Raw genomic sequence first — 16,919 nt, 5'->3', positions numbered from 1 at the left:
AAATGTCATCATAAAAAAAGTAGTGGAAGTCCCCCATAATTCCATTATCTTAGATAACCACGGTTTAAGTAATGGTTTGGTGTAAGTATTGTGCATATGGACAGATTTTGGTGCATATGAACTAAGTTGTATATTATTTATTTCTGTAATGTTTTCATTTTCTATGATAAAAATTACTTATTACTTCTACATTCTGTAATTACAAATACGTGTGTTAAGTTGTTTCAGTCGTCTCTGACTCTGTGTGACCCCATGGAGTTTAGCCCGCCAGGCTCTTCTGTCCATGGGATTTTCCAGTCAAGAATACTGGAGCGTGTTGCTATGCTCTCCTCCAGGGGATTTTTCCAACCCAGGGATTGAACCCACATCTCTGAAGTCTTCTGCATTGGCAGTTCTTTACCACTAGCGCCACCTAGGAAACTCTAATTACAAAATAAAGGAATATTTTAAAATATGTATATTACATAAACACTAATAGCTAACACAGTTTAGTGTCAACACAGAATAAATACTAAGTGTCTGTGTTATATCTTAATCTTCACAGTGTTCTTATAAGGAAAGACAGGAATAAGTGTTATCCTCTTTCAACAATTCTGGAAACTGAGGCATAGAGAAGTGAAGTGACTTGTTTAAGGTCTCAACGTCAGTAAATAGGCAGAATGGGATTTTAACCCAGGCAGAAGGGCTGCAATGTCCACGCTTTTAACTACCAAATGACATTCTCTCTAAATTTTAATTTATTAATACAGGACGATATTAAATGTTATAAAACAGACCATTTAATTTGGTCCCATTTGGGTAATGATTACTCAACACTGCTGCTGCTGCTGCTGCTGCTGAGTCACTTCAGTCGTGTCCGACTCTGTGTGACCCCTTAGACGGAAGCCCACCAGGCTCCCCCGTCCCTGGGATTCTCCAGGCAAGAAGACTGGAGTGGGTTGCCATTTCCTTCTCCAATGTGTGAAAGTGAAAAGTGAAAGTGAAGTCGCTCAGTCGTGTCTGACCCTTAGCGATCCCACGGACTGCAGCCTACCAGGCTCCTCCATCCATGGGATTTTCTAGGCAAGAGTACTGGAGTGGCTTGCCATTACTCAACACACATACATCTAAATGTGTGTGAGTATAAACAGCATGAACGTCTGGAAGGCTCTAACTCATAATATTATTAGTGTTTTCTTTGGGTAGCTGTATTACTATGACTCTCATTAATTTATTTTTTATTGTTTTATAATCAGGAAAAACTGTTTTCATTTTACATGTTGTAAAATGAAACTTGGAAGCCTTTCCGTAGGGACCAGATCCAGAGTTCTACACTATACAGTTGTCAGGAGTTAGAAGTGCTTCCTAAGTACTTATCAGGTGTGCCATGACCCTGCAATGGCAAGCTACTCCAGTACTCTTGCCTGGAAAATCCCATGGATGGAGGAGCCTGGTAGGCTGCAGTCCGTGGGGTCGCTAAGGGTCGGACACAACTGAGCGACCTCACTTTCACTTTTTTTGTTTGTTTGTTTTTCTTTTTTTTTTTTATTATTATTAATTTATTTTTTATTGGAGGCAAATTATTTTACAATATTATATTGGTTGGTTTTGCTCACTTTCACTTTTAACTTTCACACATTGGAGAAGGAAATGGCAACCCACTCCAGTGTTCTTGCCTGGAGAATCCCAGGGATGGGGGAGCCTGGTGGGCTTCCGTCTATGGGGTCACACAGAGTCGGACACGACTGAAGTGACTTAGCAGCAGTAGCAGCAGTAGCATGACCCTGCTAGATTCTCCAGGGGAAAGGGGAAGAGCTAAAAAGTCAGTTCCAAAACAAGACAGAAGGGATAAGGCCATGAGAGGTGAACAAACAGATAATGAAAAAAAATCAGCCAATGATAGGAGTGGGAAGAAAGCAATCCCTTACTCACTACTGTAATGAAACATAGCTCATTACAAAATTTCTGGAAGGCAATAGCAATAGGTGTCATAAGCATTTAAAATGTTCATTCTCTAACCTAGGATATACCATTTCTAGGAATCTTTCTCATGGGACTAATCACCGAATGCTCAAGATTTCCATATAACAATGCTTGTTACAGTGTTATTTAAAGTAGGAATAAAAGGGGAATAGATAGGTAACATAGGGAATAGGAAATAGTTTACCATAATAGTGGGGAAAGAGATAATGGCTTAACATTCAATGGAATATAATACATTTAAAATATTATTTTTGAAGATTAATGACATCGGGAAAATGTTCATAATACCCTGTTTAGTCAAAAACACATGATTTAAAACTATGAAGTGGTTGGTTTCCAAGTATTGGGAAAAGCAGGATGTGTCTATTACATGCTCTGTCTTGTGCCCAGGTCTTATAAAATGCATGATCCCAATTCTATAAAAACAACAACTCATAAAAGATTGGATAGAAAACTATCAAATATTTAAAGTATGTGAACAATAGGATTATAGATGATTTTACTTCTTTATATGTTTTGTGAGATTTTCTACAGTTGTAGGGGAAAAAAGTCATCATAAAAATTATCTCCAGGCCATCCCACAAAATCTTTTTTGGGCCCTTAAAGTCGGTTATATTTTACCCAGGAGAAAGTGGGAGGAGTGTGGGAAGACGATCTTAGAAGGGTGAGAGGGCAAGAGAGGGAAAAAAAGCAGTAAGGATACCAAATTTCAGATTCATTTTGTTTCTGGCAGAGAACCTTAGGAGAAGGGAGAGTTGGTAAAGATATACGGGTAAGTAGCTATGTTTGAATATTTATTTGCAAGGCAGGAATTTAAGACAAAGTAGATAACAAGCACATCCTTGTTCCTCCCTTGTTTGAAAGCCATCACTTTGCTCACACTTACTTGGATGTACGTGCCTTTCAAGTGCATCATCAAGGATGTGTTGGTTTGTTTCTGGTTGTGTGCCACACTCTTTCCCACCTCCCAATCTTGGGTTCCGCTCCTGTCTTGAGTGTTTCCCCAGTAAGAGCGCAGAAAAGCAGATTGAAGCATTTATTTTACAAGAAGCAGATCTCTGCCCCTCCTTGCTCCTCCATTCAAATCAATTCTAATTCGACCTTTGAAGTTTCTAAACCACTGTCCCTAGAGACAGCAACTGAGTTATGCTAACCTTTGAATTCACGGGGTCAGGGGACCCTCTCTAGAAGTGACCCAGTTCCCACCCCTTACACTGATAAAAGCTTATTTGTCTTTCCAAATGCAGTTCAGATACTAACTCCTTCAAAAAATCTTGTCCTAACATACTCAAGAAAATTAGAGATACCAATGGAATATTACATGCAAAGATGGGCTCGATAAAGGACAGAAATGGTATGGACCTAACAGAAGCAGAAGATATTAAGAATAGGTGGCAAGAATACACAGAAGAACTGTACAAAAAAGATCTTCATGACCCAGATAATCATGATGGTGTGATCACTCACCTAGAGCCAGACATCCTGGAATGTGAGGTCAAGTGGGCTTTAGGAAGCATCACAATGAACAAAGCTAGTGGAGGTGATGGAATTCCAGTTGAGCTATTTCAAATCCTAAAAGATGATGCTGTGAAAGTGCTGCACTCAATATGCCAGCAAATTTGGAAAACTCAGCAGTGGCCACAGGACTGGAACAGGTCAATTTTCATTCCAATCCCAAAGAAAGGCAATGCCAAAGAATGCTTTAACTACCGCATAATTGCACTCATCTCACACGCTAGTAAAGTATGCTCAAAATTATCCAAGCCAGGCTTCAGCAATATGTGAACCATGAACTTCCAGATGTTCAAGCTGGTTTTAGAAAAGGCAGAGGCACCAGAGATCAAATTGCCAACATCCGCTGGATCATCAAAAAAGCAAGAGAGTTTCAGAAAAACATTAACTTCTGCTTTATTGACTATGCCAAAGCCTTTGACTGTGTGGATCACCACAAACTGTGGAAAATTCTGAAAGAGATGGGAATACCAGACCACCTGACCTGCCTCTTGAGAAATCTGTATGCAGGTCAGGAAGCAACAGTTAGAACTGGACATGGAACAACAAACTGGTTCCAAATAGGAAAAGGAGTATGTCAAGGCTCTATATTGTCACCCTGCTTATTTAACTTATATGCAGAGTACATCATGAGAAATGCTGGGCTGGAAGAAGCACAAGCTGGAATCAAGATTGCTGGAAGAAATATCAATAACCTCAGATATGCAGATGACACCACCCTTATGGCAGAAAGTAAGAAGAACTAAAGAGCCTCTTGAAAGTGAAAGAGGAGAATGAAAAAGTTGGTTTAAGCTCAACATTCAGAAAGCTAAGATCATGGCATCTGGTCCCATCACTTCATGGCAAATAGATGGGGAAACAGTGGAAACAGTGTCAGACTTTGCTTTTTTGGGCTCCAAAATCACTGCAGATGCTGATTGCAGCCAGGAAATTAAAAGACGCTTACTCCTTGGAAGGAAAGTTATGACCAACCTAGGCAGCATATTAAAACACAGAGACATTACTTTGCCAAGAAGGTCTACCTAGTCAAGGCTATGGTTTTTCCAGTAGTCATGTATGGATGTGAGAGTTGGACTATAAAGACAGCTGAGTGCTGAAGAATTGATGCTTTTGAACTGTGGTATTGGAGAAGACTCTTGAGAGTCCCTTGGACTGCAAGGATATCCAACCAGTCCATCCTAAAGGAGATTAGTTCTAAGTGTTCATTGGAAGGACTGACGTTGAAGCTGAAACTCCAATACTTTTGCCACCTTATGTGAAGAGCTGACTCATTTGAAAAGACCCTGATGCTGGGAAAGATTGAAGGCAGGAGGAGAAGGGGATGACAGAGGATGAGATGGTTGGATGGCATCACCAACTCAATAGATATGAGTACGGGCGATCTCCGGGAGTTGGTGATGGACAGGGAAACCTGGCGTGCTCAACTGAACTGAACATACTCAGAGAATGCCAACCCTACCTCTGTGCTATCTCTGAGTCTTGCATGATTCAGTTATTTAGCTTCTGTTCCACAGTCACCCAGCTTCCGGTGCAGCTGGGAACTCCTCTAGTGAGGTTCATGTATCTCACTCCACTTGGTGCCCAGTGTCCAGTGCAGGGTCTGACAGGCAGTTCACGCATCATGCTGTCTGAATTGAATTGTTCTGGAACCCTGCCACTCTTGCAGCCTTGGTTTCCTTGCTGTGGGTCTAAGCAAGTTGCTCCAGGTACTTTGGGGACTGGCTAACTAATAGTGGAGGCTGGTGGCCATGGAGAGATAGATGCCTTAGGAGTTAGGGTTCATGTAGGGGTGTAGGTTATGACAGTTCTTCTCCAGTACTGACTGACTCCACTCCCCTGACCACAAGAATGGGCAATCTCCATTTGCCTTCCACATCAGAGCTCTGGAAAGGTTACAAATAGAGTCAAATCTGTGACTTGAGAAACTGGGGGATCAAGTCAAATGAACCAAGAAAACAAACCAGAAATGTCAAGATAAAGATAACTTTGGCCAAACTTTTCTAAAACATTTGTTTGCAGGCTTCAGAGACCTCCTTTACAGTGGCACAGAGGGGAGCCATAGTAAAGAAGCTTTCCCCAGTGTCCTGACTCCAAAGAAGTGAAAACTCCAGAGTCTTGTGTCTTTTAAGTCAAACCACTGGCATGGGCAGAATGGCTTAGAAGAAAATGGACCCCACTGGATGCTGTAATGTGATTCAAAGAGAGCTCTAGAAGAAATTGCCAAGGTCCCCTGACCTAGCCCTTCATTTTATAGACAGGAAACTGAGGTACAGAAAGTTAAAGAACTTATATAAAGTTAGACACTTATTTAGAGCACTCAAATGTCTCCAGTTGTTTACCAGTGCTTCTCCCTGGGCCTCTGGTTTCTCAATTGTGAGATAAATGGGTCCCTCTCTAAGATCCCTCAGAGATCTTAATGCTCTTTGACTTGGGATAGTCCTATTGACAGACACCTGTGTCCACCTCTAGCTTGAACACTATTTCAGGTCTACATTGGGCAAATAGTTTCTCCCCACCGAACCCTGAGATAGCATCTAGTGTCATTGAAAATTTTCATTTGCCACCTAAGTGTGAACCAAAGAACCCAGCTTCTTCACCTGGTTGGTGTCCAGCCACTGCCCCAATTCCTCTTCTGGAAAATCTCAAGTTATGTGGTCAGATTTCTCAAACATCAGTCAGGAATAGTGATAACATTCTTTGGCATCTCTCTGATGCTTCATAGTTTACAAAGTGGCCTGGGTTCAAATCCAGACTCCACTGTTTCCACGTTACCTTCCCTTGAATGAATGACACTATGTCTCAGGTTCCTCAGCTGTAAAATGGGGTGATCACAATAGTGCCTACTTCATTGTTTCTGAAGAGCACATGAAGGCGTTCAGAAAGGGACCTGAAGCATAATTGCTCAGCAAATTATTAGTTGTTGCTGTTTTTATTACTAAGCACTCTCAGGTGCTTAACCTCACTTGATCCTTATATTCTATTACTTCAGGCAAATCTGAACAAGGTTCTAAAAACTTTTAACATTTGCAACATACAGATTCAGATCAAAGAATTTCTGTCCAAACTCAAACTGTCCTTTTAATAATAAGCAAGGGGGAAAAATAGGTTAGTAATTTCACTCCAGGCAGAAAATGACTTGTGAGCTAATTCCCTCCAACCCCTGGCAGGAACCACGTTGAAGGAATTCTTGGGAGGTGTAGCTCTAACTCAAAAATTAGGGTGAGCTGAAGATTCACAGAATCAAAAAGTTAAAGACGCTTAAGTGAACATCTAGTTCCAAGCCAACATTTACATTTCACTGATGGGGAAACTGGGGGCCAGAAAGATGGAGTGGCTTATACAAATTCTAGAGCTAGATGGTAGTGGGACTGGAACTGGGGCTCAGGAATCCCTGTTTCCACACCATCCAGGGCTGGTTTCCCACCCACAGTTGGCAGGGAACGGGGAGGAGGAGGAGTGCTCAACACCCACTGCTTTCTGAGGAGGGTTCTGATGGAGAATCAGAGTTTTGGGGCCTGGCACTCTGCAATGAAGACAACAGAAATGACAGTAGAGAATGTCTCCAGGGGTCCAGACTTGCCCCAAGGTGATTATATTTAGAATGAATTATGAAGCTAATGTGTAGCATGAACAAGTAACCAAGAGATCTCAGGTCTAATTCCAAATTCAGCTTAAAGGCCCCAACTTTCTCTTCCCAGGAGGTCTTCCTTGATGGCTCCCTCCATGAGTTCCCACAGTACTGTCTATCTGAATCACACAGCTGGCACAGTGCATCACTAAATAGCCTCTAATGGCCTCCCCACTTTTTGTCCCCTAACAGCACCAGAAATGCTCTCAGCAGAAGGACTGAGCCTTAGGCTTTCTGACCCCTCCGCAATTCCTAGCGTGCAGGATAATCACAGAAGGGTTATGCCGAAGGGGACCACCCTTTCCCCCACATCAGTCATCTTGTTGGAACAAGCATCTCTTTTTCTAAGGAATGGCATTGTCCCAAGGATCAGAAAAGGTTGCAATGGGATTTTGGACACAATAACAAAAGGAAAAAACAGGGAGAAGAAAAGACATTCATTTATGAGAAGCTGGAAAACAAAACCTCACTGTAAGTAGCAGCATCACTGGAGAGAACATTATGTGTGTGTAGATTAAGGAAGAACATCTGAAATAAACTTTCTCTCCCCCATTAAACCCTAGCATCCATGTGACCTTGGGTGAATTACATATGCTTCCCTCCCTTCAGAGGGGAGGGGATGCTTACAGTATTCAGTGCCATTATTGGTGCGGGCTGTTGTTTATTTGTTTTATTATCTCTTTCTGCTAATTTTAATATTCCTTTGACTTTATTCTATTAGTTACATCTATTAGTTACATTTCAGTAAAGTTGCATCTACTTATTCTGGGAATAATAAGCAATAAAGAATTTTTTATGCAGACTATCTCAAAGCTGAACATCTGGAAAAAAGATGACATCTGTTAATAAGTTATCTAGCCGTGTATATGCATGGATTCAAACAATGGCTTATTGACATATGCATGTAGCACATTATATACGTAGACATCTATGTGTATATACACACATAAACATAATTATTTTCAGTTGCCATCTGGTAATAACTTGTCATGCTGCTGCTGCTGTTGCTAAATCACTTCAGTCGTGTCTGACTCTGTGTGACCCCATAGATGGAAGCCCACCAGGTTCCCCCGTCCCTGGGATTCTCCAGGCAAGAACACTGGAGTGGGTTGCCATTTCCTTCTCCAATGTGTGAAAGTGAAAAGTGAAAGTGAAGTCGCTCAGTCGTGTCCGACCCTTAGCAACCCCACGGACTGCAGCCTACCAGGCTCCTCCATCCATGGGATTTTCCAGGCAAGAGTACTGGAGTGGCTTGCCATTGCCTTCTCCGATAACTTGTCATATATAACCTTAAATAGGTAACAATATCTATTTTATGTATCTAAGCAGCCATACAACATTATAGAGATATATCTGTAAGTTTTAGATAACCTACTTTCAGTTGGCTTGTATTATATATTACACACACATATGTACAGGTCATATTTATGGTTTAGAAATATATATTTACAGTTACATATAAAGTTTCTTATTTTCAGTTGAAATCCAGAATAAGCTAACATTTTATTCTATCAATCAAGATACAAAGAAAGTGTGTGTGTATATATATATATATATATGAGAAAATATGTCGCTTTTCTTTAAGAAAGCCCGTTAAGTCATATGGGTTGCCCGAAATGACATACATTATTCTTCTTACTAGAAAATCAATGATTTCAATGTTTCTCTTCTAAAATATCATAGGGTCTAGGGGCCCCTATAAATTCAGGGCAGTTTCACAGAGCCCAGGAATCATATTTTTCGCTGGTATCAGAGCCTTCATCTGGTGGCAAGATAAAATGGACCATCAGCATTTGCAGAACTCTGAGAAGGGTTGTTTTGGGTCTTGCCAGCTTCGGCATTTCCATTCTACACTTGATCTTAGCCAAAAGGCCAAGATATGATAGCATTTCCATTCTAAACCATGTGTTGATATAGTACTTGCCTCCTGACTCCTGTTTGGAGCTGGTCCCAGGAGCTGGGAAGAGCTAGGGAGAAGCTGCTCAGATTTGCTCAGAAAGGATCAGATACTCACCACACGCTATCACTGCCTTTGTCCACGGGCCGTCCCAAGGGGTCGTAGTAGACATCCACGCTGAGGTTTCGGTCTGTGTCATGAGCTGAGTTGAAGTTGGTGATCACTCGGGAGGGAATTCCCAAACATCGCAACACTGCAAGTCAAGGGCAGTCTGAGGACTCAAGGTGCAGTGGAGACAGTGCCTGGGGTCACCCCACTGCTGCCTATCCGTCCAGCAAAGGCACACCTCATCCAGAATACCTGTGTTGAGGGTTCCAGCAAAGACCCAGCACTGGCCGTATCGGACAGGCCTGAAGCCAGATCTTTGCCACTCCTTGAGGATTTCCACGCTGCCATTCCAGTTCCGAGGATCCCGGCCACCAGTGTAGCTACCGCTCCAGTTCCCAGAAATCACGCCATTGTCATCATTGGCATTGATCTGGGCAGGAATAAACCCCAAAGGAATCAGCACAGAGAGTGACAGCCAGAGTTCAGGGGGCAAGGTAAGGAGTTAAAGAAGGAAGCCAGGGAGACTCCCTCAAGTCTCTGCATCTTTCTGGGAGGTTTGTATGATAATTGTGATAACGGGTATCAAGAAGTTTATGAATTTGAGAGTGCTTTCCTTAACAAGCCATATTTGCCCCTAATTCACATGTCATTCCCAGCTCACAGAGAAAATCAAGGCTCCATGTCTTATCAGTGATGAAGCAGGGGTAGAAAATCAGCCCATAGTCAATTCCTGGCCAGGACTTGCAGGCTGCTGCTGCCTGACTTGGGGATCCATAGACTGAAGCTCTCTTTTGGTGTCCTGGTCTTCTAAAAAGATCATTTTAAAACTTTAGCAACTAACTTATTCTTGAAAAGAATAAAGGTGGACTTTCGTTTTTCATCCATCCATCCATTCAGTCACTCAGCTTAATGCATGATTCTTGTATTTGGGTGTTTCTGTGCATGCTCAGTCACATCTGACTCTCTGCAATTCCATGCCAGGCTCCTCTGTCCATGGGATTTTCCAGGCAAGAAGACTGGAGTGGGTTGTCATTCCCTTCTCCAGGGTATCTTCCTGACCCAGGGATCAAACCCATGTCTCCTACTTCTGCACTGGCAAGCAAATTCTTTACCACTGTGTCACCTGGGAAGCCCTTGATTCTTGAATAAGTCATATGAGAAGAGCACTAGACTAGGAATCAAGAGACCTGAGTCTCTTAGTCTGAGTCTTTTAGAGACTCATATGGAAATATTTAGGGACAAAATCATGCGATATCTGGAATTTATCACATAATCCATGGAGAAGGGGACACAGATGAAACAAGACTGGCCTTGGGTAAGGTAATTGATGAAGCCGGTGACAGACACGTAGAAGTTCATTTTACTTTTTCCTCTACTTTTGTGAATGTCTGAACTTTTCTATAACAAAAAGTTAAAAAAGGGACTTCCCTGGTTTCCCAGTGGTTAAAATCTGCCTTGAAATGCAGGAGATGTGGGTTTGATCCTTGGTCAGGGAACTAAGATCCCATGTGCCACAGACCAACTAAGCCTGTGAGCTGCGCTGGGTCCAGGCACCAACTAGAGAATCTGTGCAACAAAAGATCCACGACTGTGTGTCATGACTAAGACCAAATTTTAAAAAAAAGTTTAAAGAGAAAGAAGAAACTTGAGTCACGAGCCTAGCCTGGCTGCTTGTCAGCTGGGCGATTGCTGACAAGCTGATTCATTCAAGATCACCTTCCAACACAGGGAACGGAAGAAGCAAGTATGCCCTCAGCTGTCTTCCAGCAGCCAGGTCTTCAGAGTTTATGAAACTGATTAGCGTTTACCCCAACCTCACAGTGAGAACTGCTCCCTCTCTCTGTGGGGGTCACAAGGCAAGGCCTGTGAGAACCAGCAGTCTGGAAATGGAAGGATCCTTGCCCACGACCAGCTGACCCAGCCTTCACAGCCCCTCTGTGTGCTGCGTGAGCTCTGCACCCGCTCCAGGATGGCCGGGCTGGAATTGCAGGATCAGGGCCACGGGGCTCCTTCAAGATGGAAGACTGCACGGCCATCTCTTGAGTCACAGCTGCTCCAGCCTCCAGTGTGGTAATCACAGGCTCATCTCTGACTGAAAGCGGAGTGCTTCAAAGCCCCACACAGGCCGTAATTAGCTCGTGGTCCAGCCCAACCAGGAGGGCTGGACAGAGAGCAGGGAGGTGCAGCTGAGGAGCCTGGCTCTGAGATCAAGTGTTTTGTCCCGAGGGCTGGAGTGAGTCAGCAGCTGCTGGAGCCAGCTGCCTCCCCCACCCTCTCCTGAGCTGAGGAGGCTCAACTTTCTAAGTTGCCTAAACACCAGCTTTCCTAGACCTTGGCCTGGGCTTTCATCCCACCCTTCTAGGACCACTTGGTTTTCAAGGTTCAGCCTGGGTCCACTCCCTGTCCGGACTCTTCCTGCCACCCTGGTTCCCACTGTCTGTCACCTTAGTGCCTCCACATTCTCTGGGCCTCCCCACACCTGTCCTGCCAGGTTCAAGTTAAGAAGCCCTGTCTGATGACCCCCAATATCTGTCATGTAGTCAGGAGGTCTTTCAATTAACCATGTAACTAGCTCATTAGCTTGGATACTCTCCAGCTCAAAATACTGGAAATGCATAGTCCATTAATCACACACACACAAAAGTTGACACTTCTGAGTAATTGTTTAGTTTGAGAGGGTTAAAGTTCAAGAACTCTCTGACTTCCAGCTTTCTAATTTATAACTTTTGAGCACGTTATCCCTTGTTTGGACATTTTTCTGACGGAGAGGTTTTCTACCCACTGAGTACAGAGCATTCCTCCAGCATTCAGCTTGTGTATGTATCCAGCTAATGTGTATGTTTGGATAGGTGGGGTAAGTTTCTCACGTGGAGGGAGTGGGTGAGTGAAGGTGGCCCCAGGCGGGCAGTTGGACTTTTTCTGGCTGGACTCACTCGAAGGCTAAGTTGTGAGTGATTCCCTTCAGCCCCCTGGCATCAGGTTCCCCATCTAGAAGACGACCATGTCAGCCTCTGCCCTCCCCGCTGGCACTCAAGCCTTCTGTGCTGAGGAGGGGATGAGTCAGAGCAAAGGAGTGTAGCCCCTTCCCCAGCAACCCCAGGGACGGAGCAATGTCTCAGCTTTGTGTCCTCCCAGCCTTGGTGGACCCCCACAGATCAAGTCCTTGTCATCTGAGGAAGGCCTCACAATACAGTGAGAAGGGCTTGGGAGCTGGCAGCCTGGGCCTGGTTCTGCCTCTGCCACTCACCCCATGTGTCTCAGGCAAGTCCTTTAATTTAGAGGCGTGTCATGCTCTGTGTGTACAAAATGGGGATATAATAACCACCAACTTTATTTTGTGAGACATCAACCAACAAGATGAGTGGTTGTGCCTAACGCATAGCTGAGTTTGATACGGCGAACAACTAGTCATTATGGTTTTCTCATCACTCACCATTGCACTCAGCACCCGGCCAATATATCTGGGGTCATTTCTGCGGGCCACATCCGTAGCAGGGTCACGGCGAAAATTCAGACTGTTATCCAGGACTGAGAGGCAAATGTTCAGAATGCCTTCTTCAAACTGTTCAAAATGGGGCCATATGTTACGATGAAAGAAATTACAAGTAGTATCGACTAACTGAGGGCATGGAGGCTATGCTGGCAAGAGCCATGGGCACTGCCCATATATACCCCCGGCTTCACGGCCCCCAGAACTGAGAGACTGAGGAACAACCACCCACCTGGCCTTTAACCCTGAAAACTCATCCAGACCTCTTGCTGTACACAAGGCCCTGTGCTGAGGGCTCTCAAGTTTAATGAGACTCCCTCACTGTTAGGAACTTGAGAGCAGTCACTTGACCTGTCTGGGCCTCAATGTCACCATCTGTATAACAAGGGATCAGGCTGAGCACATCTCAAAGTTTCCATCTAGTTCTGACATTGGCCTCCAGCATATCACTTAGACTTTGGGAACTGATTATAAAGTGTCTCACTACAATTGGAATTTGAAGCCATTTTCACAAAGTGGAGAAGGTCAAGCTTTTTCTTGCCTTAGAGTATTCATATATGCTATTCCTTCTTCCTCCAATGCTTTTCCCCAAGATATCGATCCAGCTCCCTTGCCTCCATTAAGTTTCTGATCCTAAGTTCCTTTCTAAGCAAGGCTCTCCCAGATCACCCCATCAGTGCACCCTATGCCCATACTCACCCCACCCCTTTTCCTTCTTTTCTATGAAATTTAACACAGAACACAACATATAAAACTCAACATATAAAATATATGGCATTATACTGAAGATAAAATACATGGCAGATGTGCCCTGGTTGACTATAGAAAGGGGTCTGGACATGGCAGAATGTGTACCTGTCCACCCTCTGCTGGACATCCAAGGCACCCCACCCAAGGTACTTCATTGTAAGGCTTCATTTGTCTGCTGGAAAGAAGAAAATATAGGGGGAATCCCTGGATGTGGCTAGGTGAGCAAACTCGGGAATTCTGTGGACTCAGATGTCATAGTACTATGGGACCCTTGGAAGGTTGAATGCTCACACCAAGGAAATTTCATCACATTATGACACGGAATGAATAAAAGAAACTATACTGTTGTGCAAGTTTCTACTGGGCCTTATCTTCATTCACGTATCATGGTACCAATAACACGTTGGTGCATCAATTTAGTTATGTGTCTGTTTTGCCCATGAAAGTGTGACTTCTTCAAAGACATGAAGTATGTCTTAGCCATCTCCTGTATCCATAGGTGCACCTTGGCCCCTGGCACATAGTAGGTCATCAATGAATGTCTTCTGAATGGATGGATAAATAAGAGGCAGGCAAATGGACAGATGTGGGAACTGCCGCCCATCTGTGGGGTCTGCCGCGGAGCTTCTTGGGGTAGAATAGGGACATTACTGCCAGCCTCTATGATCCTTTTACCTGTCCGTAGTTCCAGCCAATCATGCCAATTCGATTTGTGCTTCCCACAAAGATGATGCCAGCATCTTCCTGAACATATTCCTCTCTCTCAGCATGGTTACTCATAAAGACACCATCAGCTGTTTGACACGAAAAAAACACAACAGATAGTAGGGGATAGAATCTCACAGAGAACTCTAGAGACTCATCCTTGTCTCAGTCCTGAGTACCCACATGGTGGCTGGAGCAAGCCACACCTTCAACCCTTGGGCTAAAATGCTTCCACGTCATATCATGAGAACTATAAACTTGAAAGAGAAGCTGAGATGACCTAAGAATCTGAAAATGAGACCTCTGGGAATGAAAAACTTGCTTCTTCAGGCACAAGCTGTCTCCATGCTGCAGAATGGCGCTGTAGTCATTACTCCATACTATACAGTTTACAAAAATTCATGAGATCCTTGCAATAGCCCCAGAAATAGCAAGCTGTCCATCTAATGGTGAGGAATTTGAGGCTCAGAAGGGTAGAGAGACTGCCAGACTCACATAGCAGGTTCAGAGGCAAAGCTCAACTAAAACCCCTGGCTTCTGACTTCTAGCTTCTGTGTTTCCCTATTCCACAAACTTCCCCTAATCAAACCTGAGCCCATGAAAATCGTTCCCTCCATCTCTTTTCCATGGGCATTCCTTAGCTGATGGCTGGGAGTGTGGGTCATTGGATGCCTACCTTGCAACCAGGGGTTAAAGAGCAGTATGAATGTCCCAAGTTTCAGCGTGGAGTCACTGCCCTGGGAGGAGATCTGCATGTTTAGCGTGTACCTTCCAATGGGCGCATTTGCAGGACTAAGGATGGAGATGTTCAGAACATTGTCCCTGTTGGACACAAGTTGTGCACCCCAGCCGCTGCTACTTGTCCCATTGGAGAGTGGAAACACAGCCTTTGTCTTGGCCGACTCTGAGGGGTAAGGCCCTGGAAAAAAGACATAGGACAATGGAAACCAAGTAGTGCTGGCTTGCTGTGGAGAAACCAGATCTCAATATAACTGCAGGGATTCTTTGGGAAACGTTATACAATGAAGCAGCATGTTATGGCATTGGAAGCAACTGGAGATCACGTGGTCCGAATCCTTCTTGAGGTTAAGACTGTGACCCTCGGAGATAGGTGGAACTTGACTCTACCAAGTCATTGGTAGATCTGGGTTAGAGCCTGAGGCTACCACCACCACCTCTAGGATGCATAGCCCCAAGGTCTCCTCAAGATGTGTATGTGGGAGGGGGGCAGGGAGCAGTGAGCAGGTACCTGTGGAAGCTGTGAATGTCACACTTCCTCCAGAGCTGAGACCTCGGTATAAGGTCAATGACACATGGAAGAGTTGGCCTCTCCGTATGATGAGCTCCTGGCTGTAGAACCTGTCTGTGTGATGTGCCTGCCGGTTGGAGGCTATCTGCCAGTTGACACTCTGGAGTCCTAAAGCCATGAGACAGAAAAGAGGACTTGAGATACTGGGAGAAAAGGGATGGTGGCATATGGGAAAAGGTGTAAGTTACTGAAGAGAAGCTTTTGGACAGGGCTTGCTGGGGAAGAATCTTCTTGGAAAAATCACATTAAAATGCAAGATGGCAAGCACTTCACAACCTAGTCCCACCTGCCTTTTCAGGTGGCTGACGCCTTGCACACACTACCTCACCTCCCCTTCCACCTGGCTGACTGTCACTCAGCCCTCAAGGAAGTAGCTTCCCCCAACCAGCGAGGAAACTGAGGTAGCAATTCTGTCCACGTTATCCTCCTTCCATTGTGGACAGCGGTACACGTAGGACTGGGAGGAGGCTACTCCTCTTGAATCTACCACCCTGGTTTGGCTTCCTTGCTTTTCCCTTTGTGTCTTCCCAGAAACCAAGTGCTTTCTGTCACGCCAACACCCAGCAAATGATTACCCATGTAATCTATACTTTATATGCGCAACACCTTGGTGTTGGCCCATGCCACTGATGCTGAGTGGACCATGTGATTCTGGGAAGCATTTCGGGGCCCGAAGATTGGGAAACCACTGGCCTGGAGGGCCTTTCAAAGGCTCACTGGCAAGAATGGTCTGAAGCCATGAGATCCCTGGATAAGACCCTGAGGACAAACACCTCAAAATCTACCCCCAATTTCTCAGATGATTGTGAAGGTAAGGGAGTTAAGCTGAGAAGGGTTATGAGAGATTCCATGGGATATGAGGAGATCAACCTTTTTAAAACTTTTGAGATATTTAATTCCTTTGAGTTATGTTTGAGACATTATAATACCCAATCTTCTGCAAATGAAACTGGTCTCTATCTTTACGATGTGGTCACAGCTATGATGGGAGTGTGATGACACAACTCTTATTTATAGATGTCTGCCTCTGTTCATTAGAATGTGCCTTTTTATCTTTATATTCTAATGCCTGGCACATTGCTTGACTAGATTAGGACAATCAGATAAACAAATGAGGGGCTAAATGAGCAAACAAACATAAAACTAATGTCATGCAATGACCTTCATGACTAGGGCTCCAAATTTAGTCTATAAGGAAAGGTGTATATGGGGTATTCATTTAATAAACATGGAGAGATTACCTGTTATTTGTAGGACACTGTGTAAGGCACATGTTGGGGTGTGAAAATGTAGGAAAATTAGTTTTAACCCTCAAAAAGCTTCAGCTGTGCAAAAGACAACATGTCAGAATGAATGATGAGGGCAATCCAGTCTCCTCCCCCCACCCAAAAAGATGTCTAGGAGATGCAGGCAAGAATCACTTTCAGTTATAGGAATCAGAAAAAAAATTCATTGAAAATGCCAGGCCTTGAAGGAAGAGAGAATTTTGTCAAGCGCATTTCAGACAACAGGCAGAGAGACCGATGGCCCAGAAGAGCAGGTGTATTTTTGGCTAGAG

General features: G+C 44.1%; 1 protein-coding gene across 1 annotated transcript in view; it reads right to left on the bottom strand.

Annotated features, from left to right (window-relative positions):
* Positions 1-16,919, bottom strand: part of TGM3 (transglutaminase 3) — a 44,009-nt gene that overhangs the window by 15,903 nt on the left and 11,187 nt on the right. Inside the window, exons 2-7 of the mRNA XM_055432769.2 lie at positions 15,302-15,469; positions 14,729-14,971; positions 14,023-14,141; positions 12,541-12,669; positions 9,360-9,537; positions 9,117-9,252 (exon numbers count right to left, since the gene is read on the bottom strand). Coding sequence (XP_055288744.2) covers positions 9,117-9,252; positions 9,360-9,537; positions 12,541-12,669; positions 14,023-14,141; positions 14,729-14,971; positions 15,302-15,469 — 973 coding nt within the window. The remainder of the gene's footprint in view (positions 1-9,116; positions 9,253-9,359; positions 9,538-12,540; positions 12,670-14,022; positions 14,142-14,728; positions 14,972-15,301; positions 15,470-16,919) is intronic.

Source organism: Moschus berezovskii, chromosome 15 (assembly GCF_049115385.1).
Source record: "Moschus berezovskii isolate FMDL1 chromosome 15, NW_MosBer_1.0, whole genome shotgun sequence".
NCBI classification, from domain to species: domain Eukaryota; kingdom Metazoa; phylum Chordata; class Mammalia; order Artiodactyla; family Moschidae; genus Moschus; species Moschus berezovskii.
This window is presented reverse-complemented; position numbering and strand designations above follow the sequence as displayed.